Consider the following 27,355-nt stretch of genomic DNA (forward strand, 5'->3'; position numbering starts at 1 on the left):
AGGTCGCTCCAGCGAGGTTATTCACTTTATCGAAAACTTGGTCATGTGCGCTTTTTCACTGCGCCTATTTGTATGCAAAAATTAATACAAATTTGTATGAAAATAATTTTCTTGGGTAAAATGAAAAAAAAAACCGGTACTTTAATAACAGTTTTCACAGTTGCATTTTTTATATCAAAAAATGGTATGAAAAATCTTTATTCTGAATTTGATCGGTCGGTTTGTGTGTTAGCTATATACTATGTAGTGGTCCGATATGAACCATATGTTCGGGGTTTTTAGCTATGCTCTGCATAATAATCTGTGCGAAATTTCGGAAAGATATCTCGTCAAATAATAATGAAATGCTATAGAAGTCCGGTATCGGCAATTCCGAAAAATGAACAGCTTCTTGAGGAGAAAAGGGTGCGATCTAAATTTCAGATCGACATTTTAAAAACTTAGCCTATATAACTAATGCAAAAGAATACAATAAAGACCATTCCCCCGACAGTCGGGTCTACGTAACCGCTTCTACTTAACCGGAACGGACCCGGATTGTTTTCTATCCGGCCAAGGACTGTCAACTCGACACAATTTTTCCCCACTACAACAACAAAACTGACAATAACAATAATTTTTAACAATAAAATAAAAACCTGTAATTTATTTTATAAAAATATGTAATGTTTTATTAATGTCTTTTTAAAGATTTTCGCTTAATTGCTTAATTCGTTATAACTACTGCTACAGAAAACTTAAAATATACTTTGCAAAGCACTATTTTACATGATCTATATTAAATGCAAACGCATTGTAAAACATGACGAAATAAAAATAGTTACCACGATATTTTTTTATAAAGTCAAAAGCATTAAAGGGAACAGAAAATGTTGGACAGCGGACAATGAGCAGCGTAGACGCGTTAAAAACAAAAAAACAAAACAGAAAACAAAAAGTTAACTAAATTAAAGCTTTTTCGCAAGTGTATGCGCCAACAAGAGATACGAGTCATATTACAAAAATAATAATTAATAAATTCTTAGAGCATATTTGAGGCTCTGCAAACGTGACGCATAGAAATAAAAATTATTTAGCAATAAAACAGTACTACTGACGGTGTATTTCGTATATATGTATATAAAAAAATCACTAAATCACTATTTAAATGCTAAAAGAGCACATTAATTAATTTTAAATAAAATTATGTCTTTTATGTTGCATGTCTTGTTGTCTTGTGCGCAGAGCGTTCATTATAAGCGACATATTCACACAGTCAATAATTGCAAAGTGTACATAATTATGCATAAATGTGTTTTTGTAGTTGTAACGCACATAATTTCAATTTCCAATTAAAAAATTACTTAAATTACGGCGTCTACTACAACAATTTGAACTACAACTACTTTATAAATAACGCTTTAACGCAGAAGAAATACAAAAATTAATGCTTAGAGTATTCATTAATAAAATTAACTATAAACTAATTTAAAAAATTGTTCACCAATTACAGCATGTTTTTAATATTTACTAAACATTAATAATTCGCAATTAATTTCGTTTAATTTACATTAAAACACTGAATATTTATATATATTTAAATATTACGCACATTGCTATTACATAATATGCTGATTTTTACTACTTTTTTTAGACAACTTACCGCTAAACGTATTAGTTATACTTAAGTCATAGACATGAGATACTTTTTACAGTTGCTTTTGCTAGCGCACATTGCTTATAAGCACTTTGTTAAAATTATTTGTTTTACGCTTCATTGCTATTTTTAATTATAATTTCATTAAAAAAAAATTATATTATGCAATTACTTTTAAATACAAAATTGTAATACCTAACAATATTGGAAGAGTTTCAGCGCACTTATGGCTAACATTTTATACTAGCAGCAATTATACATTTATTTAACGCTCGCCAATGCAGCGCAGCGTTGCTTTCATGTTAATTTGTTTTAATTTTTTATGATAAAATAAGTCTAGTGTGTCTTCAGTTTGCCGCATGCTTGTAAAATTTTGTAATACTAATTGTTTTTGTGCTGCTCACTTTTCACTTTTATATTAAACTAATTAAAATCTTTTTTACACATTTTTTGCAAATTTAAACAAATGAACTTTCAATAAAAAAACACTAATATCAATAACAATAGGCAATTAATAATTGGTGATCGCGTTGGGCTGTGAGCTAAAAATTTTATTTTGGAAGTACCGAAGCAAGTGTCAGAAATTTTAATTGGAAGTAGAATGACAGCTGGAAATTTTATTTGCCATTTTGTGCAAATTTTTAATTTTAGATATTTTTAATGTGTATTATAGTTTACAATTCAAATTTAGGAAGCAAAAAATAAAATTGTGTAAATTTTGAAAGAATTTAACGCGTTTCGGTTAATATTTTTTTTAATTTTTGGAGCAAGCAGTAATAGTTTTGGTTATACAAGCTATCCCAGTATTACTGCTGTGTTGTAGCGACAGAAAACAGTCGTGAAGTAATTTCGAGGACCTTGGCCGGATAAAAGTCCAGGTCCGTTTCGATTACTTAGACCCGACTGTCGTGGGAACGGAATCGGTTCTACTCAAACGCAGCGGCACCAAGTTTTTATAAGGCGAAATACTGCCATGTTGTTGCTTTTTCAAAAGGATCTTTGAGGAATATTTTTTAGTCACTACAAAAACAACAAGTTTGTGGGTAACAGAGATGCGGTCCTTCGCACAATAAGACTTTTTAGTTTATAATATATTTTTGGTTGTTTTCCAAATAATAAAATATTATTGTTTTAAGCTATAAAATACTATAAATTGTAAATATAATTTTAAAATTTTTTGAATTGTTGTTGTTTAATGTTGCACAAAAACTTCCAAGATTATATTTATGCTTTTTGTTTACAAAAAAAAAAATAATTTTAAGCTTATTGCTTACACAAAAAAATATTTCATATTTCTAAGCCTCTTACCAACAAAAGAAATTTAAAAATTTCAAATTTAATTTCTATTGCTTCTCAAATAAAATTATTAACCCACAACAACACGCATTATAACATTTAAAAAACACCATAACTTTACTTCCTTCCCCGCAATTTCGTCGCTATTCACAAAACGTGCGCTTAATATTTATAAGGGGTACTATTTTCGGTTTGCATATTAAGAGTATGCTGTTTTTTACACTACATATACTATATATATGTATGTATGTGTGTGTATAACTAATTTTGTTTGCATAAAACTTATGCATATATATATTTATGTTTATGTATTTACTACTCTGGTAGGAGATTCGATTGTGAGTTTCTTTTTTGCAGCTGATTTTTTGATTTACTTGTTCAATAACGGTATGTAATTATGTATGTATGTATATTACTAAGGAATTATTTACTTGTATGCTATGTATGTAGTAGTGTGTGCGCATATGTATAGTGTAGCAAAAGCCTAAACGAATTTCAGTTTAAGCATTTTTGTTCGTTTGCTCGTTGCTGTGCACATTAATATGCTTGTGGGTGTATTAGACAATAAAAAAGAGCAATAATTTACAATAGGCACCGCAGCTCTTGGATCAATGCACGCTTTAAAGCCTCACCACACACGCCTGCATTTAGATATGCGCTTTATAACTGTATAATTATGCGTAAACTATATTTATATATAGTAAGTGTGTATGTATGTATGTATAGGTATGGTTAATAAAATGCATACTTAAAAAATATGGCTGAGTTCCTTTTTTGAAAAGGAAGCATCTAAGTCTCCATGCAGCCGGGTGTCGCGCCTGTGCATGCCATATACAACAACAACAATAATAATAATAATAACTACATACATATGTATGTTTGTATGTGTAATTGTTAAAGCGCGCCGCAAGCACCACATTGACGCCACATTTGCTTTCAGTTCGTTCGTGCTCTACTGCTCGTTTAAATATTTTTATCAATAATATAGAAAAGTTTTTTAATAATATTTTTTCACTTTTTACACGCACATTTTCGTCTCTTGTTTTGTACAAAACTAAATGCTACTAGTTATATGTAAGTATATTTCTATAAATGTATGTCTGTATGTATAACGTTAAAGCTAGGATGCTAGCGAATGTTTACCCAACACACACACACACACTCATGTGCGCTCACATTGGCGCGCGTCGCAGCACAGCAGCAGCGTTTACCGCTGTCACCTGTGCTTATTGTCAAATGTAAATGGCCTCCGAACCCTTATTGGCCTGATGTCCGCCGGAGATGTAGAGATTATTGCCCGCTGGCGATTGCACGCCCTCCGACCAGTCCGATGTGGAGCGTGGCGATGAGCTCGACCAATGGCCGGGCGATTCGGGTGAGGGCGTGGGGTAGCTATCGAGCGTTTGCACCAGATGTTGCGGCGTCAGGCCACCGGAGTGCTGACTCGTCGGCGTTAGATACTGGTAGAAGGCCTGATTGTGCTGGGAGGATGGCGAGAGCATGTTGGTGGCGGGCGAGGAGCCCGACATAGTGCTCTGTATCGAAGGCGGATTCATTTGGCCGGAGTGAAATGAATCTGTCAATAAAAAAAAACGAAAGTGTTAATGTCAATTGTCTTATAGTTTCGAGTATTAAGAGAATAGGTTTCGGACAACTCACCTGGTGAACCGCAAAAGCCGTTCAAGTCCAAACCGGCCGAGCCGAAGTCGAGGCTGCCAAGCTGTTGCTGGTGTTGTTGCATAGTTTGCATTATTGCACTGCTTTTCGAATTCTGTTGCTGCTGATGCTGCTGTTGTTGTTGCTGCAGCTGTTGTTGTTGCTGCTGCTGTTGCTGTGTTTGTTGTGGCGCCATCATCATGCCATCACTGCCGGTTGGCGAGACAATGCCCACACTCACCGGTGAATTTTGTTGCGATAAACTCTGACTGCTGGGCGATTGAAAGCTCATGCTTTGCGGCGAGTTCATCGACGCATTGCTCTGTGGCCCGTTCGTCGAATTGCTGTTCGCGTTGTTCACAGCGCCACCCAGCAGCGAGTTCACATTATTGCCGAACTGCTTCTGGTGCGTGGCATGTCGCATGGCCTGCATGTGTGTGGGCGAGGTGGGCAGACTGGGATGCGATTTCACGGGCGACGGCGAACCTGTGGCGTGAAAAGCAGAAAGTTTTTGTTAAACGAGTTTTTGGCACTCGTAATGCTACGGTGTACTCACCTAGGTAGGCGTGCGGCGAGAGCGCCATGCTGCTCTGCACGGAATGTGGCGGCGATTGATTGGAGTAGGGCGGACTCAGCCCCTGCTCGTGGTTGCCCATATTGCCAGGGCCGTTGTGACCGAGATTGCCGGGACCGCCACCACCTCCACCGCCGCAAAGCGAGTTCATGCTTTGCTGGTTGTTGGCCTTCTGGCTGATCATTTCCTGATGAAAGGGCGAACCACGCGAGTACACATAATTCTCCATTTTAATTAAATCCATATTATTTTGCTGTTGCTGCTGCTGTTGTTGCACCAAACTTTGCATTGTCTGCGCATTCTGTAACGAAAAGGTGAACTTTTAGTTTTTTCTTGCTAGCGTTTTGCGAATTTACACTACTCACTTTTATGCAGTCTTCATAACTGGGTGGTTGTTTCGCGCCGTTGCTGTTGCCCAGCAGATCGTTGTGGTGATGTGTTGGCGCCGCCATCGCGTTCGAGTACAGGGACGACGTGTCGTATGGGCTCGGTTGGCTTGTTAGGCCCGACAGTGGTGGCGAGTCCACTGCACTGAGACCGGCATCCAGCAGTTGCTGTTGATCCACTCCCTCCAGCCCCTGGCCGTGCGCTGTCAGTCCACCACCCAAGCCATTCAGCAGTTGTGCTGCCGTAAGGCCGTTTTGTCCGCCCTTTTTTGACACCGAGCCCCCTGTCCCCTTTTTTGAGCCCGGTTTGCGTCGCAGACTGCCGCCGCCGTCGAGCAAATTGTCCGGGCTGCCCTCCAATAGCTTTGCCTTTTTCGCCGCTTTCGATTTTGTTGTTTGTGCTGGCTGTTTTGACGATGAAATGACAGTGGGCTGTGAGATGATTTGCGCTTGACTGCCTGGTGGCGGTGAACCGATCATTGTCTGTGGCGTCATGGCCATCATTTGTGGCGAACGTGGCACATGTTCGTCCAAAAGTATAACGATGTCGTGGTGTAAACGCTCGGATGCAACATCACGTGGCAAACGATCCATGTGATCGGTGATCTCGCGATTGGCAAAGTTATCCAACAACGCTTTGCAGGCCTCATAGGAGCCTTCACGTGCCGCCAGAAAGAGTGGTGTTTCATCTTTGTCGTCCTGTGCGTCGCGATTGGCATGGTGCATAAGCAGTATATTCACAGCTTCGGTATTATTGACAGCGGCTGCCCAGTGCAGCGCTGTCTTGCCCGAGTTATCAGCAGCATTTATGTCCGCATCGGCCGTGATTAAGTCCTCAACCATACCCTCGATGGCTAAGCGTGCGGCGAGTATCAGCGGCGTGGTGCCATCATGCATGCGTGCGTTCAAGTTGGTGGCGCGATTCCGCAATAATATTTGGAAGACGCCCATTGCATCGGCAGCCACAGCGGCATGTAGTGGTGTACGTCCAGTATTATCTTGACAATTGGCGTCAGCGCCAGCATCCAGTAAACGTTTAGCAGCGTCGGCGCGCGCATAACGTGCAGCCAAATGTAGAGAGGTCTCACCCGTTTTGTCCATCGTGGCGTTGAGCTCAGCGCCCTGTGCCAACAAATCGGAAATCACTTGCGCCGTTTGATCGTCAGAGTTCTCTATGTCCTCACCGGAATCCAAACCGCCACCGCGCACGGCCGCCACCATAAGTGGTGTCATGCCGCATGGTCCACGCACATCCACATCGTGTTTGCCATCTTGATGTGCCGGCGGTGTCATAATGGAAGAACGTACATCAGCTACCTCCAGATGCGCTTGCGACCAGACGCGTGGATCAGCTTCCTCATAATCGGTTACCATTGTATGATCGCTAGCATAACCGCCATGCTCGTTGCGCATGCGTTTTTGTGGTGGCAGTTCGGATTCGTCGTCCGACCATTGTGGCGCGTGACCCATATGACCAGAATTCATGTTGACATCGTTGCTCATGCAGGCGATCGAGGGATTCTTATTCAAATTACGCATCTCCTGCCCAGTGTCACGTCGACGACGTTGATGATTCACAGCTGTGGCGGTGGTGGTACGGAAATTTTCTGGGAACCAGGTAATGCCATGAGCGCGCTTACGTTGCGTAGTCACCAACACGCCAAGGAATGCGAACACTACAATACTGATGCCGATAAGCACATATTTGACGTTACTCGGACGTTCCTCAACATCTTCGCCGGGATTCTGTACGCCACGCACGCTATAGATTTGGAACTTTGGTGAGAGCGTGTACTTGGCAGCAGAAGCTGCTAGGAATTCAGCTGCTTCGGCGGCGCGGTTGAAACAATCTATGCACTTGCGATTATCGATTTCCAGATAGATTTGTATGCCAGTTTGGTCGTTACGCTCTGTTGAGATTATGCGGTGCTTGCGCCCGAACTCCGAATTCTCCAAGTCGGTCAAGTGCGATGTGCCCTTCCAGGTGAAGATCATATCATTGCCCATCGAGTCCTTTTTGACGCGTACCGTAGTGCGCAATACATGACCCATCTCACGTAAGAATTCGACTTGTTTCTCATGGAAAGTTTTGACATCCATCAACATTACCACCGAGATGGCGCCATCCGCTAGATTCGGTTGCTCGAGATTATTCTCACAATCCAGACCATCCCAGTTGCACTCGGCATTGTTGCAGCCATAATCGCAGTGTCCGTCAGCGTAGTGTTTCTGGCAGTAAGCTTCATAAGTGGGATTGCATGGTTGTAGTTTCTTGGCACAGTCGCGACCATCGAAGAGGCAAGCCGCATTATTACACTCCTCATTACAATGCCCGTCCATGAAGACGAGCCAACATTCGATCTTGGCGCTGCAATTTACCCACGGATTGATGCCCAGCGAACAGTCGTTGCCATCGAAGTTGCAAGCGTAGGTGTTGCACTCTTGGTCACATTTATGATTTCCTTTCTTTTGTTCACAACCACGCTTGATGCACATTTCACGTTGGTACTCCAAGTCTTTCGTGTATTTGTTAAGTGGACCACGACTAGTATCCGAAGCCCAGCCGGGGTAGTTAGCATCATAAATTTCACAACGTTTGCCTGGCCATTTGCTGGGACAGAAACACACAAAATCGCCGAGTAAGTTCTCACATGCAGCGCCCTGTAGACACGGATTCGAAGCGCACTCATCCAAAGTGTCGATTTCGCACTGCACACCTTCGGTGCCGGGCGGACACTCGCAACGATAGCCACGTATCATGTCCACCACACAGTTACCGGCTTGACAGGGGTTTGAATCGCAATCATTGCCAGAGAATTCGCAATTCTTGCCGTAGAAGCCAACCTGACAGACACAGTGATGTCCCGACTGCTTCGTTGAGCAAATGCCGCCATTTTGACATGGCGAGTTGGCGCAAAAGTCGACTTTAATTTCGCAATGACGTCCCATATAACCAGGTTTGCAGTTGCAATGATAGTTGTTCACCAGCTGTACACAGTCCAAAGTACCCGCATTGGAGCAGGGATTTGAAAGACACTCATTGATGTCACCCTCGCAACGAGAGCCCACAAAACCAGCCGGACATGCGCACTCAAAACCACCAACACGATCAATACAGGTGCCGTTGTTATGGCAGGCACCTGGTACGCAATCCTCCTGATTAATTTCACAGATGATACCCAATGTGCCCGGCGGGCAAGAGCAGCTGAAGGATTGTACCAAATCGTGGCAAGTACCACCATTCTGACATGGATTCGGTGAGCAGTCATCGATATTCAATTCACAGTTCTGTCCTTGGAAACCCTTTGGACAAATGCATTTGTACTCGCCCACACGATCCAAGCAAGTGCCACCGTTTTGACAAGGTTGTGCCTCACACTCGTTGATATCCGTTTGACAGTAACTGCCTGTGTAGCCTTGTTTGCAGAGACACAAATGCATATTGCCCATCTCTTTGCAAGTTCCGTTGTTGCACAGCTGTTTCAGACCCACTTGCTTACGCATAGCCGCCACTTCGCAGGAAACCATCTCCACATCACAAAGTTTGCCCGTCCAGCCGGCGTCACACTTGCAATTATATTGGTTTTTGATTTGTGAGCAAGTGGCCCCATTCTCACAGGGCGACTGAGAGCACCAGTCTATATATTCCGTACACTGTTTGCCCGTGTAACCATGTGGGCAATGGCATGTGTACTCATCACCACTCTCGTGACACGTGGCGCCATTCTGACAGGGCTGCGAGTCGCACTTATTGATCTTATACTGACAATTGGAGCCGGTGAAAACGGGTAAACATGAGCAGTTGTAGCTGTTAATGCCGTCAATACACGTGCCGCCATTCATGCAGGAACTCTCTGTACAATCCTCATCGTTCGTTTGACAATTGATGCCCGAGAAGCCGAGCGGACATGTACAGGTATAGGAGTTTACATACTGCCGACACGTAGCACCATTCTGACAGGGTAAACTCAAGCATTCATTAATGTCGGTTTCGCAATGTTTGCCGTCGAAACCATCGACGCAGAGGCATGTGTAGTCGCCTATGCCATCCAAGCAAGTGCCGCCATTCTGACAGGGGAAAGAAGCACAATCGTCGGTATTGATGGCACAGTCACGGCCTTCATAACCCTTCGCGCAGAGGCACTTATAAGTACCAGGCACATTTAAGCAGGTCGCACCATTCCGACAGGGCGACGAGAGCGCACATTCATCGATATCCTCATCACAATAACGTCCAGTATAGCCAAGCTTACAGGTGCAAGAGAAATCCAGAAAGTTGGGCGAAGGTGTGCATTTGGCGTCGTTACGACAGCGGTGCGTCGAACAAGGATCCATTTTGGACTCGCAATCCCTACCAGTGAACGGTACTTTACAAACGCACTTGTAGCCATTCACCAAATCAATACAAGAACCGCCATTTACACACGGATTAATCAAACAGTCGTCAATATTTGTTTCACAACGATATCCCGTATAGCCGGGCATACACTGACATTGGAAGGAGTTGAGTTGGTCAATACAGATGCCGCCATGTTGGCATGGATTAGAACTGCACTCATCGATATCAATCTCACAGCGTTTGCCACCATAACCGGGTGGGCAATGGCAGATGAACTCGTTAATGCCATCCTCACAACGACCGCCATTGATGCACGGGTTCGAAGCACACTCGTCCACATCACTCAGACAGCGCGCATCATAGAAGCCGCGTGGACATTCGCATTTATAGCCGTTAACCATGTCCATGCAGACGCCATTATTGGCGCAAGGATTCGAGGCGCACTCATTGATGTTAATCTCACAATGGAGTCCAGTAAATCCCTTCACACATTCGCAGGTGTATTTATTGATGCCGTCAATACAGGTGGCACCATTGTTGCACGGATTGCTGTGGCACTCATTCACATTGATTTCACAGTTCTTGCCCGATGTGCCCGGCAAACACTTACAGAGGTACGAACCGACGCGATCGATACAATGTCCACCAAACTGACAAGGATTGGACTCACATTCATTGATTTGCGTTTGGCAAAGGTAACCGGTGAAGCCTGGATCGCAGACGCACTTGAACGAGTTATCACCATCGATACACTTACCACGATGACAGGGATTCGAATCACAATCATTGATGTTAATCTGACAAGATGTGCCCGTATAACCAGGCGGACACTCACACGTATAACCGGCTATGGAATCGTGACATATACCATTATTACGACATGGTTGCGACTGGCAATCATCTATATTGATTTGGCAACGTGTGCCCGCAAACCCGAGCGCACAGGAACATTTAAACCCGTTAATCATGTCGTGGCAGGTGGCACCGTTCAAGCAGGGGTTCGATTGGCATTCATCAATATCGATTTCGCACTGTGTGCCAGCAAAACCGGGCATACATACGCAACGGAAAGTGCCGGGATCATCCAAACAACTACCCTCATTCTGACAAGGATGTGATTCGCACTCGTTTATATTCGTCTCACAACGTGGACCCGTAAAACCCTGCGAGCAATTACATCTAAACGAGCCGGGTGTATTCACACAGATACCGTTATGTTCACAAGGTGAACCCTGATCGCACTCATCAATATCCTCCGAACAATCCACACCTTTATAACCGGTGGCACAGGAGCACGTGTAAGAACCATTTATGGGGCTAGTGTCACATATGGCATCCTTATGGCACGGATTCGACGTACAGGCATCATCCAAGTGGCACAGCAGACCCGTCTTGCCGGGTGTGCAACGGCAATAGAAAGATCCCACACCATCTATACAAGTGGCGCCGTAGAAACAGGCGGCTGCCACACAATCGTCCACATTATCGCTGCAATCTCTACCCTCCCAGCCGTTCACGCATATGCAGGAATAGTTGCCGTGTGTATTGGTGCAAGTTGCGCCATTCTGACATACCGAAGGTCTACGAGCGTTACATGGGTTTGAAGAGAGCAAAAATAGAGAACAGTTATTGAGTATTCAATCAAGAAAACTATATTAAAAACTGATAAACTGCGGCTCGTGGTAATTGGGTATTAAAAAAATAATAATAAATAAAATAAAAATAAAACAAAAATAACATTAAAAGTTGGGGCCGCGGTTTTAGTGAAAGAAAAAGTGGTAGTTTTTGAGTTCTCAAAAAGAAAAAAATGGGTTAAAGGAAAATCTCGTACTCACCTCATCGCGCACTCATCCACATCTTCTTCACACAGTTCGCCGGTAAAATTTGGCGGGCAGGTACAACGGTATGTATTAATGCCATCTATGCAAGTACCGCCGTTCTGGCATAAATTCCCGGGACAGTCATCGATATTTTCTTCGCAATGCTTGCCACGAAAGCCTGAAAGAGTAAGAAGAGATTTCATGTTATTTATTGAGTGGGTATTAATTTATTGGATTAAAAAGGGGTAAATATAGTCAACATAAAAGAGTTATCACGTGAGATATAAAAATAAAAATTATTCCAGAGTTGTAATAATTGTGGATATATTCCTAGGAGAAGGTTTTGATATGGGAAAAGACGAAATCGAAATAACATAATCTACAAACAAAACTACGAGCTCGTGAAGCAGTTTTTGTTGATCAACTATTAATGCTTAAGTCTGCGGGAAGATTGTTCGGTAGTGTTATTTTAACAAGGGAGTGCTTAGTTCTTCGCTCTCGACGAACAAAAACCAAACTCTATAATTCACTCATTATACCCGTTCTGCTATATGGTGCAGAGGCAAGGACAATGACAACATCTGATGAGTCGACGTTACGAGTTTTCGAGAGAAATGTTCTGCGAAAGATTTATGGTCCTTTGCGCATTGGAACGGCCAGTATTGCATTCGATGGAACGATAGGCTTTATGAGATATACGACGACATTGACATAGTTCAGGGAATTAAAAGACAGCGGCTACGCTGGCTAGGTCATGTCATCCGAATGGACGAAAGCACTCCAGCTCTGAAAGTGTTCGACGCAGTACCCGCCAGGGGAAGCAGATGAAGAGAAGACCTTCGATCCGCTGAAAAGACCAGGTGGAGAAGGACCTGGCTTCGCTTGGAACCTCCAATTGGTGCCAAACAGCAAAAAGTAAGACGAAGTGCTCGGTTCTCTGGATTTTAAGTTCCAGAACGTCTTTCATTATAAATGAGCTAACAGTCACCCTAGAGGGAACTTCTCTTTCTGAGTTCTAATAAAGATGAGTCTTAACTGTAATGATTTTAGGTTGGGCGCTGCAGATTTTTGTTGACTCATGGGGTTTCAAGAGGATTATTGATCATGAGAGATACCGCCACTCCAATAATATAGATAGTGTTAAGTTTCGGGCGATTTTGGAGAAATGACGGAACAGCTGTTAAAGTTACCATTTAGAACAATTAGTGGAAGCTTCGATTTGGAATTAAACAGAATAAGGGAAAATTGTTTAAACTTGCAACAACAATAACGGATCATTGGGCCTTATGAAAGCGTGATTAAAAGCGGGTATCCCATGCAAATATCTGAATAATCTTCCCTGCAAATGTCTAGTTAAATGAAATGTATGAAATGCCACCAAAAGATTTTGCTTCCATACATAATTATAAATAACGGTAAAATCCTAAAGGCATCCACCCAAGAATGCATGCAAATTACGAGCTCCAGGTCAATAGCGGTCCAACAGTTCTCACGCCTTCACAATGGACAAACACAACATATTTTCGCAAAAATTTATTGACCTCAATCCATTCGGACTAAACGCACACAAGTTACAACTTATTATGGTCCCCAAGTGGGCTGCAGTACTCCCAAAAAAAGTAAGCGCATATGTTTGTATGTGTGTGTGTCTGTGTGCAAAGAGCACTGCATCACTTCCAAAGGCATAATTTGTTTAACACATAAAAAGGTAAATCATTTCAGTTAGTCAAAGTCAATCATTATCGAAGTTTTGCACACAAAGCGTCATTAAGCATTATTAGCCAGCGCGCAGCGAAGCAAAAAATATGAGAGAATCAAGCAAAAAATAAAAGAGCCTCAAACAAAGCAACGGTAATAATAAAAGAATTGGTGCACACAAATATGCGCACAAAAAAAAACCGAAAATGAAATAAAAGTTGCACGCAAAAAATCCTGTTTTTGCTGCCCACAAGCATTAGCCGTGCAACAATGCGCGATGCCCCCGCGCGCCACGCCAGCTCGCTGCATGCAGCTTGTTAGCCAAATTTGAGGCATTACTCATGCTTATGCAAATTAATGCCAAAGTCCACTCCGCAGTTGTTGGCTGTCGCGTCGCATTGTGGCAATCGAGCGAACACGCTTACAAGACGGCCGAGCGCAATAGACAGCGCGGCAATGTGAGCGCCTCAGCACACCCCTCAGCTAAGCAACGGTGCAGTGGCAGCGCCTATGTGCCAAGCGAACGCCAAAAATGCGCAGCAAAATGTGACTTGGGAGAAAATTGTGGATTTTGGTCAAAATGCAACACGCACACACACACACACTTATATGTATGTATGTCTTTGGGATACAAAATGAGTGTTAGCGTTTAAATATGCCGCTGAACGTGGCGCATTGCTTTTTTGTACAACAATACCTAGGCAGATTGGCATATTATTGGTTCGATATTGTCAGGCGAGTGTCCAGTGTGTTTAAGCTTTGCGCTGAATCATAGCCAAGCTGCGCTACCAAAGCATCATACATACATACATACATAAATCTATATGTAGATATGGTATGTAAGTACATATAGACACACCGGAGTGGTGCGCCACATTCTCGCGCTGGGCTTGGTGCTAACCGATTCCCAGCAAAGCTATGCAAAGCGCCGATGGGCCTGGTGAAAAGCGAAACGAAAACAACAGATAAATAAATTAAAAGCACCGCTTGCACCTTATGCCTCCGTCGCCCTTGAGAACCAAGTCTGGCTGGACTTCAAATCACGTTGTTGTTGCTGTTGCTGTTTCGCTCTTGTAGCACACGCATAAATCTCGGAAAGTGCAGCTGTGTTACACATGGCTACAACGAGCAGCAGGGGCTCACACAAACACATACAGCCAGCAAGTGTATAAATGAATAGAGTCACAACGATCTTTGCTTGCGAGAATATCGATGCGCAAAGGAATGAAAACAAATAAAGCACGAAGTTGCTAATAAAATAGGCGTACAAGCAATGGAACTGGACTGCCATGCAGCAAAAGACTTGCTCACAAACAATAAAAGTAAGCGTGGACCTCAACTAAGGTTAAAAGAAAATAAGAGAAAAATAAATATGAAATTGCGAGTACACACGAACAGCCGTGGAATACCAACATCTTCCACGCTAGCATATTTCCATGCTCAGAGCAAATGTTGTTTATAAGACAGGTAGGTAGGCAACGCTTTGTTGTAAAGACCGGCTTTTGTAGCGTTAAGTTGAACCGAGGCAAGTGAGAGAGCGACCACCAAACAATGCATTTGCTCAAATAATGCTATCAACAACGAATGCTCGTTCGAGACTCGAACGCTACGCGAGCGGCGCTGAGTAGATCGCAAGCCAGCGCGCTCTGACCGCGCACACCAAGCGAAATAAATATGTATACATGCTCTCCAAAAACGCTAACACAGCATAAAGGCATATCTACAACATAAAAAAGACATGTGCAGACGAAACAAGAAATGTCTGTCTGCAAAGTAATAGCGAAAAGTAACGACAAGAAGCCGAAAATAAAAGACAGACTCGTTGTAAACAATAAAACAATACGCCGTCTTCGTAGCTCAAACGAAAGCGAGCAGAAAGCGCATGGTAAAAACATAAACAATCCGTATGAAAACGTCGTAAAAGAATGTAAAAGAAAATATGTATAAGCTAAAGTAAATAAAGAAAATAAAGCAAAGCAAGCAGTAAAATAAAAAACAAGTCGTTGGCAGCAACAAGCGCATGTAACGAGTCACAGCAGACGACGGACGATGGTACGCCCGAAGCCGGGCACGAACGGTAAACGAACGACTTTGAATGTTCTTTCCCACGGTCTCATATCTTGCATGCTTTGTATGCTTGCTTTGTTGCTGGTTTGGCTGGTTCGTTGTTGCTTCGCCTGCTTGGCATGTCTCCGCCGCTGCTGTTGCCTTACCTCACATCACTCCACTTTTCGCTGTACGTTTCTAAATATGTATGTATGTATGTATGTGAAAATGGGTGTAGTTGTGAGTGCATGTGTATTTATGAACGAATCTTGGGCATAATTTGGGTTTTTTCAGATCCGATTTCGTTGAAGCTAATAGCTGAAAGTTGGTGAACTATTTTATACAGGTGAAGCACAAAAGTTGGTCCTAACTTTCGGGAGACTTATCAAACTCAAAGAAAGAGAGTCGAAAGATTGTAACTTTTAAAAATTAAACTCGAAAAAACTTAAAAATTCAATGACAAGTCAGGTTTTAGCTTTTAGAATGGGTAAATGACACAGGTAACCATAAAAACGACGGATGTGAGGCCACGATAATTGGTAGAATAATATGATTTTGTATACGTTTGGAAAATATTAAGGTTAAGGTATTGGATTTTTGAGGTTATGTAGGATTTTTAACCAAACTTTTATTGAAACCTCGGTAACTAGCAATTTAATGCGGACGGTAAGTAAATAAATCTGTCAACTGGACTCAAAGAGGAACTCCCGTTTTTTCTTCGAACTCAGAAACCCAGTGGCGTAGCTACAACTTCGGGCGCCCGGGTCCAAGGATGCTCTGCCGCCCCCCTTTATCCACCTACCTACAAGTTTCATGAGGTAGTTCGAACAAAAGTGAATTTTTACACAATATCTTCGATATTAAGTATATAAAATTTAGGAACTAGAAGCCACTCAAATTCTGAAGTTCCAAAATTCTCACAATACGGTTTTTGAGGAAATTGATAGTAAATTTACAAGACATCTTATTTGTTGAAGTATTTTTCTGAATATTAAAAAGCAGCGAAAATCGTTTTGCCGCCCCAAGACGTTGCGCCCGGGGCGACGGCCCCCTTCGGCCCCCCCTAGCTACGCCACTGCAGAAACCGAAGACTCCCTATTTTGAGTGGAAATTTTTGAAACTACGGTTTCTTTTCCGAACTCAGAAACTGAAGACTACCTATTTTGAGTAAACATTTTTGGATAATATTACTGGAAGGCATCCCTTTCAATATTGTATACTTAACTATATATTCACCATATAACAATATACAAGCAAATCACTAATATCTGCTAGTCGGTCTTGCCCCAACTTCATCGTCTCGTCCCCACTACCGACAAAGCCGTTGTTCTACAATCACAAACGCTTGACTCCACATGACTTAGATTGGTTCCATTTACTTTTTGAAGATAATTTCATTTAAATGTTGACAACAAAGTCCAATTTTGGGCAATATAACCATGCATACATATTTCATTTAAATGTTGTCAAATATATCCATACATACATATGTATGTATTTGTATCTAGATAAATAATTCGTCGTTTCATTTGCTCGCTCGGCTGATTGCCGACTATTTATGCGTACACAAACACGATCATTACCTAAGTTGCCCGATAATATTCGTAAGTTGCGCTTTATTTTAGCTTCGTTTCAACTTCGGCTGAAGACAGTGCCAAGCGAAGCACCAAACACATACACTATTCCCGACCGACTGAATACAACAACATTCATACATATGTACATACATATGTACATCGGCTTGCAGCAGCAATCAGCTGGTGTTGTTGGGTAGCAAGCTCACCATCATCATCATCAACCAACGACCACACCACTAAACCACTTTTCTTCGTCAGCGCCTTAAAGACAGCAAATGTAGATTTGTATGTATGTATGCTTGCACCACCAAGGGTCGTCTGTGCACTCTTTAAGACTTTCCATAAAGAGCTAGAATTTAATAAAATTAGTGTTGGTATGTTGATATGTTCTTTATACGCCACTCTTGACACTGTCAGATTGCTTATTATTGTTGTTGTTGTTGCCATTGAAGCATAAACGCTTAAGAATCATAAACATATACAAGACGTTTAGTAATGCAAGTAATAGCAGCAACAACAACAATAGCAGCAGCAATAACCATGCATAACAAAAGGTGCATGACACTGAACTGTTGATCGTTCGGTTTGGTTCGGTGTCTCTGCCACTAAAAGTTAACTGAACTGGACCAGGCCAAAAAGGGTGTGAACCTTGTTCTGTTCATAAAATTGATTTCATATTGCGCTTACCGATACACAAATCCGCATATGTGTGTGTGAGTACAAGTATATCTATTATTCTTCGTGGTTAAAAGAAAAATAAATATTGCTCTGCTTTTGTTTAAGATTTTATATCGGTTATATTAACCGGTAGAGGGGTCAGCAATACTGCAAAACTCAGATTTTTAATTCATGGAAAATAATCGTTTTAGTTTAGAATATACTTTACTAGACTATAGAACTAACTTTATATATTTGATAGTTAGATTTGACCTGAAACAAAAACAAACAAACAAGAAAAATTTTTAACTTCGGCAGACGAAGCGACCGAAGCTATAATACTCATCACAAGTGCATTTTTAGAGCATATAATGGTACAAAAAGTTCTTTCTCATAGTTTTGATTGGTCTATTTCTATGGAAGCTATATGCTCTAGAGCTCTGTTTTGTCTCAAAATGTTCGGAAACTGAAATATGGCCTTGGACGGTAGTCCACGACAAATTCCGTCAGGGTGTCATGTCAAATAAAGAGTTTGTCATACAAGGACTTGATTTTGATCACTGTTGTTGTTATTGTAGTGGGATAAAACATTCCTGCAGCAATTTCGAGGAAGGATGCCGAGTTGACAATCCTTGACCGGGTAAAAATCCAGATCCGGATTCCGGTTACTTAGACCCGACTGTCGTGAGAGCGGATTTTGATCACTCAGTTTGTATGCCAGCTATAACATATAGTGGTCCGTTAGCAGTGTTTCTAACGAATGAGTAGGTTTGTTGAAAAAAAGAATGTATGCAAAATTTCAGATCGATATCTCAAATACTGAGAAACTAGTTCGCGTATATTCAGACGGACAGAACATACAGAAAGACAGACAGAACAGTTCTAAATCGACTCAGGAACGTCATGTAAATCGTGTATATATCATCATTTTTGTAAACTTTATAGGTTATCCAAAATTTTCCTCTGGGTCTTACAAACTTCATGACAAATTTAATACTTATACCCTGTTCAGTCGATAAGAAGTATTTAAGTATATTTGACGACTATGAAATAATCGGTTTTTTCAATCGTAAAATGAAGATAATCAAATAGATGAAAATCTAGAAAATTCATTGAACATATCGTTTATGAAAATTTAAAGTCGGATAGGGGCAAAGATCACATTTATATCTTGTTCAGACTATAAGAAGTTAACCGAAAAAGCAGCTAATCGTTTATGAAAATTTGAAATCGGAAGATCGAGGCAAAGTCTATAGTAGAAGACAAACTAATCATTGAAAATGATGGTCTGGATCTTTCCCAAATGACTTTTTTCTGTTCTCATATCTCAAGAACAAGCGACTGAAAATGAAATTATGATATACAGGTAGTCGCCGAGATAGACCCATTTCGAAACAGAAGGCATATTTTCGATTAAAAAAAAAATACACTGTATTCAGGTTCATAACTTATCTAAAAATCATATCCAGAACCCAATAACTTCTTGTACAGTAAATACTACCCTTTTCAAACTTCATCAGAATTATTAATAATTTTTTTCAATACTCTTTAACTTCCCCAAACTTTTCTGTTACTTTTGGCACTAGTGACACTTGCGACTCATCAAGTTCAGCTGCGAAATCTGCAAGAAATCCGCTGTTCACCAATTTAAGCGCTACTCTTGGCATTTGTTAAAGGCTTTCAAGCCCAATCCATGACGCATACCAGCAATCAGAATCATCAGAATATCTTTAAATCCTAATGGTATCGATAATTTACCTTAATCTCACCCAAACAGCATTCTTATCAACTTTAGTTGTAGACTTAAATAAGGCTATCTTTATCTGCGATAAATTAAGTTAAATACGAGAAAAGTCCATTTCAATTTTGATTACGAATTTACGAGCATCATTAAGTGCAACACGATGTGTGAGCATAAAAGAGCGGCCCGTTATTGAATGTTGCAGCGTTCAAAAGAGTGAGTGTTCGGAAACGAAACGCATTGAGTATGCCTTTAATGCGAGTGAAACTTAGCAGGCAGCAAATTATATGCACGAAAGCTCGCTGGGTTCGGCGAGCTCAGCAGACAATCGATTCGAAGCTCCTACGGCTTAAAGTGTTGATTCCTTTTTGTGCTTTTTCTGCTACAAAATTCTAATGAACATTTGTGTGCTTGTGTGTTGCTTATTATTTTTGTTGTTGGTAGCAAATTTGGCTGCCTATGTTGACAGTCTGTGCTCGCCTAATTCGGTGCATTTGCTAGACTCCGCGACCTGCGTTGCCACAATTCGCCTTGATTGGTTATGCCTGGGTCAACGCTGAGTTCTCTTATATTTTGCATTTTATAATTAACATTTTATTGTGGTCCATTTTTGAATTATGATTTTATTTTTTTTGTCATACATACATATAAGAAATTAAATTTAAAACAAGTAAGGAAGGGCTAAGTTCGGGTATCACCGAACATTTTATACTCTTGCATGATGAAGTGATAATCGAGATTTCATTATCCGTCATTTACATATTTTTCAAATACCGTATTTGTGTAAAGTTTTATTCCGCTATCATCATTGGTTCCTAATGTATATATTATTATACAGAGAAGGCATCAGATGGAATTCAAAATAGCGTTATATTGGAAGAAGGCGTGGTTGTGAACCGATTTCACCCATATTTCGTATATGTCATCAGGGTGTTAAGAAAATAGTATATACCGAATTTCATTGAAATCGGTTGAGTAGTTCCTGAGATATGGTTTTTGGTCCATAAGTGGGCGAGACCACGCCCATTTTCAATTTTTAAAAAAAGCCTGGGTGCAGCTTCCTTCTGTCATTTCTTCCGTAAAATTTAGTGTTGCTGACGTTTTTTGTTAGACGGTTAACGCACTTTTAGTGATTTTCAATATAACCTTTGTATGGGAGGTAGGCGTGGTTATTATCCGATTTCTTCCATTTCTGAACTGTATATGGAAATGCCTGAAGGAAACAACTCTATAGAGTTTGGTTGACATACCTATAGTAGTTTCCGAGATATGTACAAAAAACTTAGTAGGGGGCGGGGCCACGCCCACTTTTCCAAAAAATTTACGTCCAAATATGCCCCTCCCTAATGCGATCCTTTGTGCCAAATTTCACTTTAATATCTTTATTTGTGGCTTAGTTATGACACTTTATAGGTTTTCGGTTTCCGCCATTTTGTGGGCGTTGCAGTGGGCCGATTTTGCCCATCTTCGTACTTAACCTTCTTATGGAACCAAGAAATACGTGTACCAAGTTTCATGATGATATCTCAATTTTTACTCAAGTTACAGCTTGCACGGACGGACGGACGGACAGACGGACGGACGGTCAGACAGACATCCGGATTTCAACTCTACTCGTCACCTGATCACTTTGGTATATATAACCCTATATCTGACTCTTTTAGTTTTAGGACTTACAAACAACCGTTATGTGAACAAAACTATAATACTCTCCTTAGCAACTTTGTTGCGAGAGTATAAAATCATCATATTAAAGGAGGAACCCATTCTAAAACCTATGTAAGGAGAGTTACGGACAAATTTAACGCCAGAAAATAGATGGGGAAAAAATAGAGAAAGTTTAAATTAGACATTAGTAGGAAGCTTGAAACAGCATTCTTGGACCTATATATGTTGTAGATAGATAGATAGTAATATTGAGGCTTTGCACTGCGATCTATGGTCTATTGTACCTCCCCTATATCACATATGGTTACAAAGGACCAGCATTCTAAACAATTCCAGGAGCCCGCTGGGCGCGACTAAGGTGATGTGATCCCTCTCCACGTAGATGGAATCTAGGGCCTTCTTGGACTAGAATGGAAAATTAATTTCTCCTAACTTGAAGCTGTTTTAGGTAAGCTCAAGGAACTGGAAAATATTATGAGGTATTCATCGTGATAGCGAGTTAAAACCATAAATGTTTGTAATCTACTTCCTTTAAGAATTTAGATCCCACAGCATCGTTCTATTAGCTTCAAACTAAACATCCTCTATTTTTCAATAATTCACTTAATTATATTTTTTAACATCTCCCTGGAGAGAATATTTTCAAGCTATGATCATAGATCATTTCTCGAGCGGAAGAAACTGCTTCCAGCTGTCGCATATTCGTATAATTTGTACAAAATGGAGTGTGAAGCGAACGAATGAAGTGTGAGTGCTAAGTGAAAACAAGTGTCAGGTCGATAGAAAAGTATAGAACAACAAGAAATCCGAAAACGAGTCGATCATGCAACAGCACAGCGTTGAACTTAGCAACACAAGAAGCCAGCGGCGAAGGCACTCAACGCCACAACGACTATGTATGCCTACGAACCCTTGTAGTAAGTGTGCGAAGTGTTTAAGCAAGTATGTGGCAGCTATTTTCGTACGCACATTCAACATCTGCTCCCGATATGTTGAAGTGAATGGCGTTTGAGACACGCCGGTCCGCCACCACCACCGCCGCTATGGGAATAATATTCGGAGCCGCGCTTGCCTAGGAGTGATTTTAAAATAGTCGCGCGGCGGCGCATAGCACATGTGGCAAGACAAATATTTAGCTGCCAAGTGCAAGTGGTGTTTACCAACTTAACAGGCTTGTTTGGCGGTGCGGCGCGGCGCATTCTCGTAAGCAAATTTGTAGATGCAGTTTTTTTTTGCAACAACAAATTTTTCAACAAGCCTATGCGCATGCTCATACGTACATATGTACATGGGTACAAACATAAGAGTATGTAGCTAGTATGTAATGTGGCGGCTAATCTAAATGCAAATGCGCGGCTGTGAGAACGTAAAACCCAGTCACACAGTGACCTTCACCTTTTGCTAGATAGTGGAACCACCAGCAGCTGGGGCCTGTAGCCACAGCTTAGACTATGTGTGTGCGCACAAGTGTAGCAACAACAATGTAGTTGGTGGCAAAGTGTTGGTCATAGCGGCATGTTTAGAAGCAAGTTTGGCGTTTAATTAAAATATTGTTGCGCTTGTGGTTGTTGCTGCTTTTTTGGAGTATAGACTATGTATGATAAGTAGTTAGGTGAATAATGCGCGGAACGGTTAAAATATCGAGAAATAAAAAATGCAAAAGAGCAAAAAAAAATCAGATACACATACATATATTTAGTACAAATACAAAACAGTGCCAAAATGATAAAAGAGTTTTAGACAACTTATGTAAGACTGAGTATTCTGATTTCCGCTTCCCACAAACGAGTAGAAAAGACATTGTGCAAAATTTCAGATCGATATCTCAAAATCTACGGCACTATTCGCGACTACGAAATCAAAATCTAAATCTGGTTTCCGACTTTTAGTTCTAGGCATTCCAAACAACGTGGCAAACTTAACGTACCCTGTCCAGGGTATAAAAATGTTGGAAGAAACTGCAGGTCCACAGTGGCATATCACCGTTGAGGTAAAATATTTACTATTTTTTCGATTTCAAGCTCTTCCAAATCCTACCTGCTGACGACAGCCTTACCCCACGGCGCTCAAAAGCACAGCGGATCAAATCAATGCGTTGATCAGACTCTGAGAATGCTAGGCATCTTCAGAACCAATTGGCAGTGTGGAATGGACACACTAACCACCTTGGTCGGGTTCGAGGCCCATCTAAAACCTCTGCCGTGTTTTAGGTCCGGCACCCGGTTGCAAAGCAACCCCACATTCAACTGACAAAGTCAGTTCTTCACGTATTTGGGTTTTAACCACAACCACCACGATACTCACCGAGGGGCCAGTCCGCATGAGCAGGTTGGAGTAAACTCCAAGGGCTCCTGCTCCCCGTGGTTCCAGAATTAAGTCTCCGGTCAGACCTCGTAGCCGAAGCTACTATCAGTTGAGGCTACTGGTGGCCAGGCTCTGGACTGATGGCCAGAGGTTGGACCCCATACACACATCACTTACACGCACCACTCATACAAAAACTAACCCTAATTCCCAGCTAACCGCCTTCGCCGCTTAAACAATTCACATGCAAACGACCCTAACTGTTCGGTAGTCCGACTAGTGGAGATCACACCACTAACATCTAATCGTCCATCATTCCAGCTAAACCCCATCCCATTCAAACGAACAATCGGTAGGCGAACCACAATACCGAACAATACTGCTTAAGGGCAGATTGTCACCGTTTTTTCCCTCGATATGTCAGCCTCCACACCTACACCCCAAGTATTCACGATCTCTAAGAGATCTCCTCCGCCCGCTCTAGTTCAGACCGCGAGCGACCTTCGACCATAAGAAGAAGGTCGTCTGCATACGCACAACACTTACAGAGTGGCTCGAGCTGCCTGAGCAGAGTGTCCATCATAAGGACCACAGATGGAACCCTGCGGGCAGCCACGAACAACTCCAATCTCCACACTCCCATTCATGCCGACAAGAGAGACCTTTCTAGTACAGAAGCATGGACGATGACAACATCTGATGAGCATCAGTAACGGCGAATATCGCATTCAATGGAATGATAGATATAGTTCAGCGGGTTGAGAGACAGCGGCTTCTCTGACTAGGTCATGTCGTCCAAATGGATGAAAACACTCCAGCTCTGAAAGTATTCGACGGAGTACCCGCCGAGGGAAGCAGAGGAAAAGGAAGACCTCCACTCCGTTGGAAAGACCAGGTAGAGTAGAACCTGGCTGCACTTGGAATCTCGAATTTGAGCCAAACAGCGAAAGGGAAGAACGACTGGTGTGGTGTTGTAAACTCGGCAATAACCGTGTAAGCGGTGTCTACGCCAGTAAAGAAGAAGACTCTTTTTTCAAAATCTGTGCCTCAAATAAAATAGTAAATCAATTAGTAATGGATCCCTTATGTGGGGAACACATTTTGTTCCGTATTGTTGTTTCCTAGATTTTGCAGAATCTTGTGTGATTTTATGCAAGAATGTACAGTTCAGCGCCCAAAGAAAACCAATTTCAGCTAATAGCGGCAATTACCGTTACATATTGGACTAAAACACCTAATTGAGCGTGCAAAAGACGAGTGCACCATATACTGACCTAAATTACCGTTCTAACGTCGCGCATCAAGCTTTTGATGGTCGCAAAGAAATGTGAAATCATCGGAATTTGCACCAAATGTGGCAAATAAGCAGTTACTGTCTAAATAGGGCATGAGGAAGTCTTCAAAAAGGAAAGCTCCTTCATGCTTTGCTAAGCTATGCTGCCTAGATGGAAACTGGTGCATACCAAACTCCCATTTATCATCTCCCATTACGCTGTACTCCTCTAAAGTTGTTGTTGTTTTGGGCAATTACGAGCATATGTCGCTTACTTGCTGATAGAATTCTTGGCAAAATAGCTGCGAGCATGTGTGTGTGTCCATATATTTAGATGTAATAGTAACGCTGCCTTGAGACAAGGCCTCCAACAACCAACAACCAAATCTGGCAAATCGGATGCAATTATTTGCACTTCGTTATGTGGTGCACGGACTGAATGAAGGAATGTGGCAAGATATTTATTGGCGAAAGGAGGCGAAAGGAGAAGAGGAAAGGTAATATTGAAGTTGCTTAATATGCGGTTGAAGGTAGAACGAAATATATTTATCGATCGGTAGCAACGTCAAAGGCGCCACATATCCATTTAAGCTTGCAACAAGTTTGCATTTTGCGCTTTGTCATGCATGTAGCTTACAATTTATCACTTTTTCAAATAATCATTGCAGCAATTATCGCCGACAGCAGTCAAATGCGTGTATTTCATAGCGTAACAGTAAAATGCTCAATTACTCTCATATTTACTTGTGATGACTCACACTCAAACGGAAGCTAAACCGTTATTGGCTTGATTAATTGAGTAGTAGTTATGGCATTTACAGTTACTTGAGCGTAATAAATGCACAAAATATGCATGTACAAATAAAAAATAAAATATTTTTATTTTAATAAATGCAAAAGTTCGCTGAACAAATTTTTTAATTGCCAGCACAAATGAGTGGCTTCAGCAAAAACAAAAAATGCATAAAAATTATGCCAAAAAAATCGAAAAAAAAATCGAAAAAATTGTGCACAGCCAATCAGCGACATGTTGCACTCGTTTGTAATTTTTAATTTATGGCCTGTAAAAGACTGAGAGAAATTAAAATCAATTGGACGAGGGCAATTCGCCGCAGCCGCAAAGGTCGTCAAGCAGTTGCTGATGATGAAAATAAGAGAAAAACAATTTGCACTCATAAAAAAACGGTTAATAGCGGAGAAGAAAGTGCACAAAGCACAGTTATAACCGTTATGCATATACACACACCACAAAAATACATACAAGCGCTAACAAATTTGCCAACAAACGGCAGCCAAATGAAGCGGCAAGCAGTAATACAAGTAGCTTACAGCCAGCACAACAACACTAACAACATTTATCAAACAATTATAGCAACAGCTGCTGTTGTACGACGACGATTAACAATTTGTAGGAGTAGCAACAGTAGCCGGCCGTGGGCAACAATAACAACAACAATTCGCGATGTTGTTGTAACATCAATGTTGCTACTATTTTTGCCACTGTGTTTAATTAGAAAGTCCAGGCAAAGACCAAGAACAACAACACCAAAAAGATCACCAACAACAATAAGCAGTGCCACAGCTGCACAATGACAAAGATAAAATGGCACAGACAATGCAGCCGAGGCTTCGTGTCGGCTCCACACTGCTTTCGCCGCTCCTACGCTGCTTTGCATTTTGTCAACAACAACAACAGCGCCGATTGCAGGGTAGTGGTCAGCAACAACAAGCGCATGCGCAGATACATACACATATTTATAGCGGAATTGCAACGAAAATAGAATGTATGTGTATGTATGTTGGCAGCAAATGGCGTGGAAAAACGTGAAATAGCAGAACGCGCCGATAAAAGATTTTATTAAAGTGTACAAGATAGTAAACTAGGTGCGCACAGTGGGACGAAATTGATAGTAAAGTGGACAAAAATTTCATTAAAAAAAAAATAAACTTTTTGGAAGCCAATTGAGCTAGTTAATAGAAAATTTAAAATGCTTTAAGAGAAGAGTCAATGTCTGTGTGTTTAAAGTGGGTACCTGCTGTCGACAGCCTTATCCCATGGCGCTCAAGGCACATGAGATCAAATCAATGTATTGATCAGCGCCCTGAATATGACAGGCAGTTTTAGTACCGATTGGCAGTGTAGAATGGACACACTAACCACTTTGGTAGGGTTCGAGGTCCATCTAAAACCTCTGCCGTACTTTGGGTCTGGCATCCGGTTGCAATGCAACTTCTCATTTAACTGACAAAGTGTCAGTTCCTTTCGCATTCGGTTTTTAACCACAACCACCACGATACTTTCCGAAGGGCCAGTCCGCATGACCAGGTTGGAGCGAACTACAAGGGCTCCTGCTTCCCGTGGTAACAGAATTAAGTCTCGGATCGGACCTCGAAATTTCATGCCAAAAATCATTTTGTATATACGAGCAGAGCTCCGATATCGGCGGATTCCACAAATGTGCAGCTTTTTGGGTAGAAAAGTTTAGTGCAAAACTTCAGTTTGTTGTCTCAAAAATCGAGGAACTGTGGGACAAAAATAAATTGTGAAAGTTAAACAGTCTCTAGACTAACCTAACCATTTAACTATACTCTAGAATCATTTACAACCTATCAAATCAGCTGGAACTCGCTACGCATGCGCCTACCAGTTACGCAATCCCTTAAAGTATTTGTTTCAAGTTCAA

At 41.5% G+C, this 27,355-nt stretch overlaps 1 protein-coding gene across 1 annotated transcript in view; it reads right to left on the minus strand.

Annotated features, from left to right (window-relative positions):
- Positions 1-644: 644 nt before the first annotated feature.
- Positions 645-27,355, minus strand: part of LOC126758929 (neurogenic locus Notch protein) — a 170,008-nt gene continuing 143,297 nt past the window's right edge. The window contains exons 6-10 of the mRNA XM_050473381.1: positions 11,723-11,885; positions 5,528-11,468; positions 5,145-5,463; positions 4,592-5,074; positions 645-4,508 (exon numbers count right to left, since the gene is read on the minus strand). Of these exons, the coding sequence (XP_050329338.1) occupies positions 4,165-4,508; positions 4,592-5,074; positions 5,145-5,463; positions 5,528-11,468; positions 11,723-11,885 (7,250 nt within the window). The 3' untranslated portion in view covers positions 645-4,164. The remainder of the gene's footprint in view (positions 4,509-4,591; positions 5,075-5,144; positions 5,464-5,527; positions 11,469-11,722; positions 11,886-27,355) is intronic.

This window comes from Bactrocera neohumeralis, chromosome 5 (assembly GCF_024586455.1).
Source record: "Bactrocera neohumeralis isolate Rockhampton chromosome 5, APGP_CSIRO_Bneo_wtdbg2-racon-allhic-juicebox.fasta_v2, whole genome shotgun sequence".
NCBI lineage: Eukaryota > Metazoa > Arthropoda > Insecta > Diptera > Tephritidae > Bactrocera > Bactrocera neohumeralis.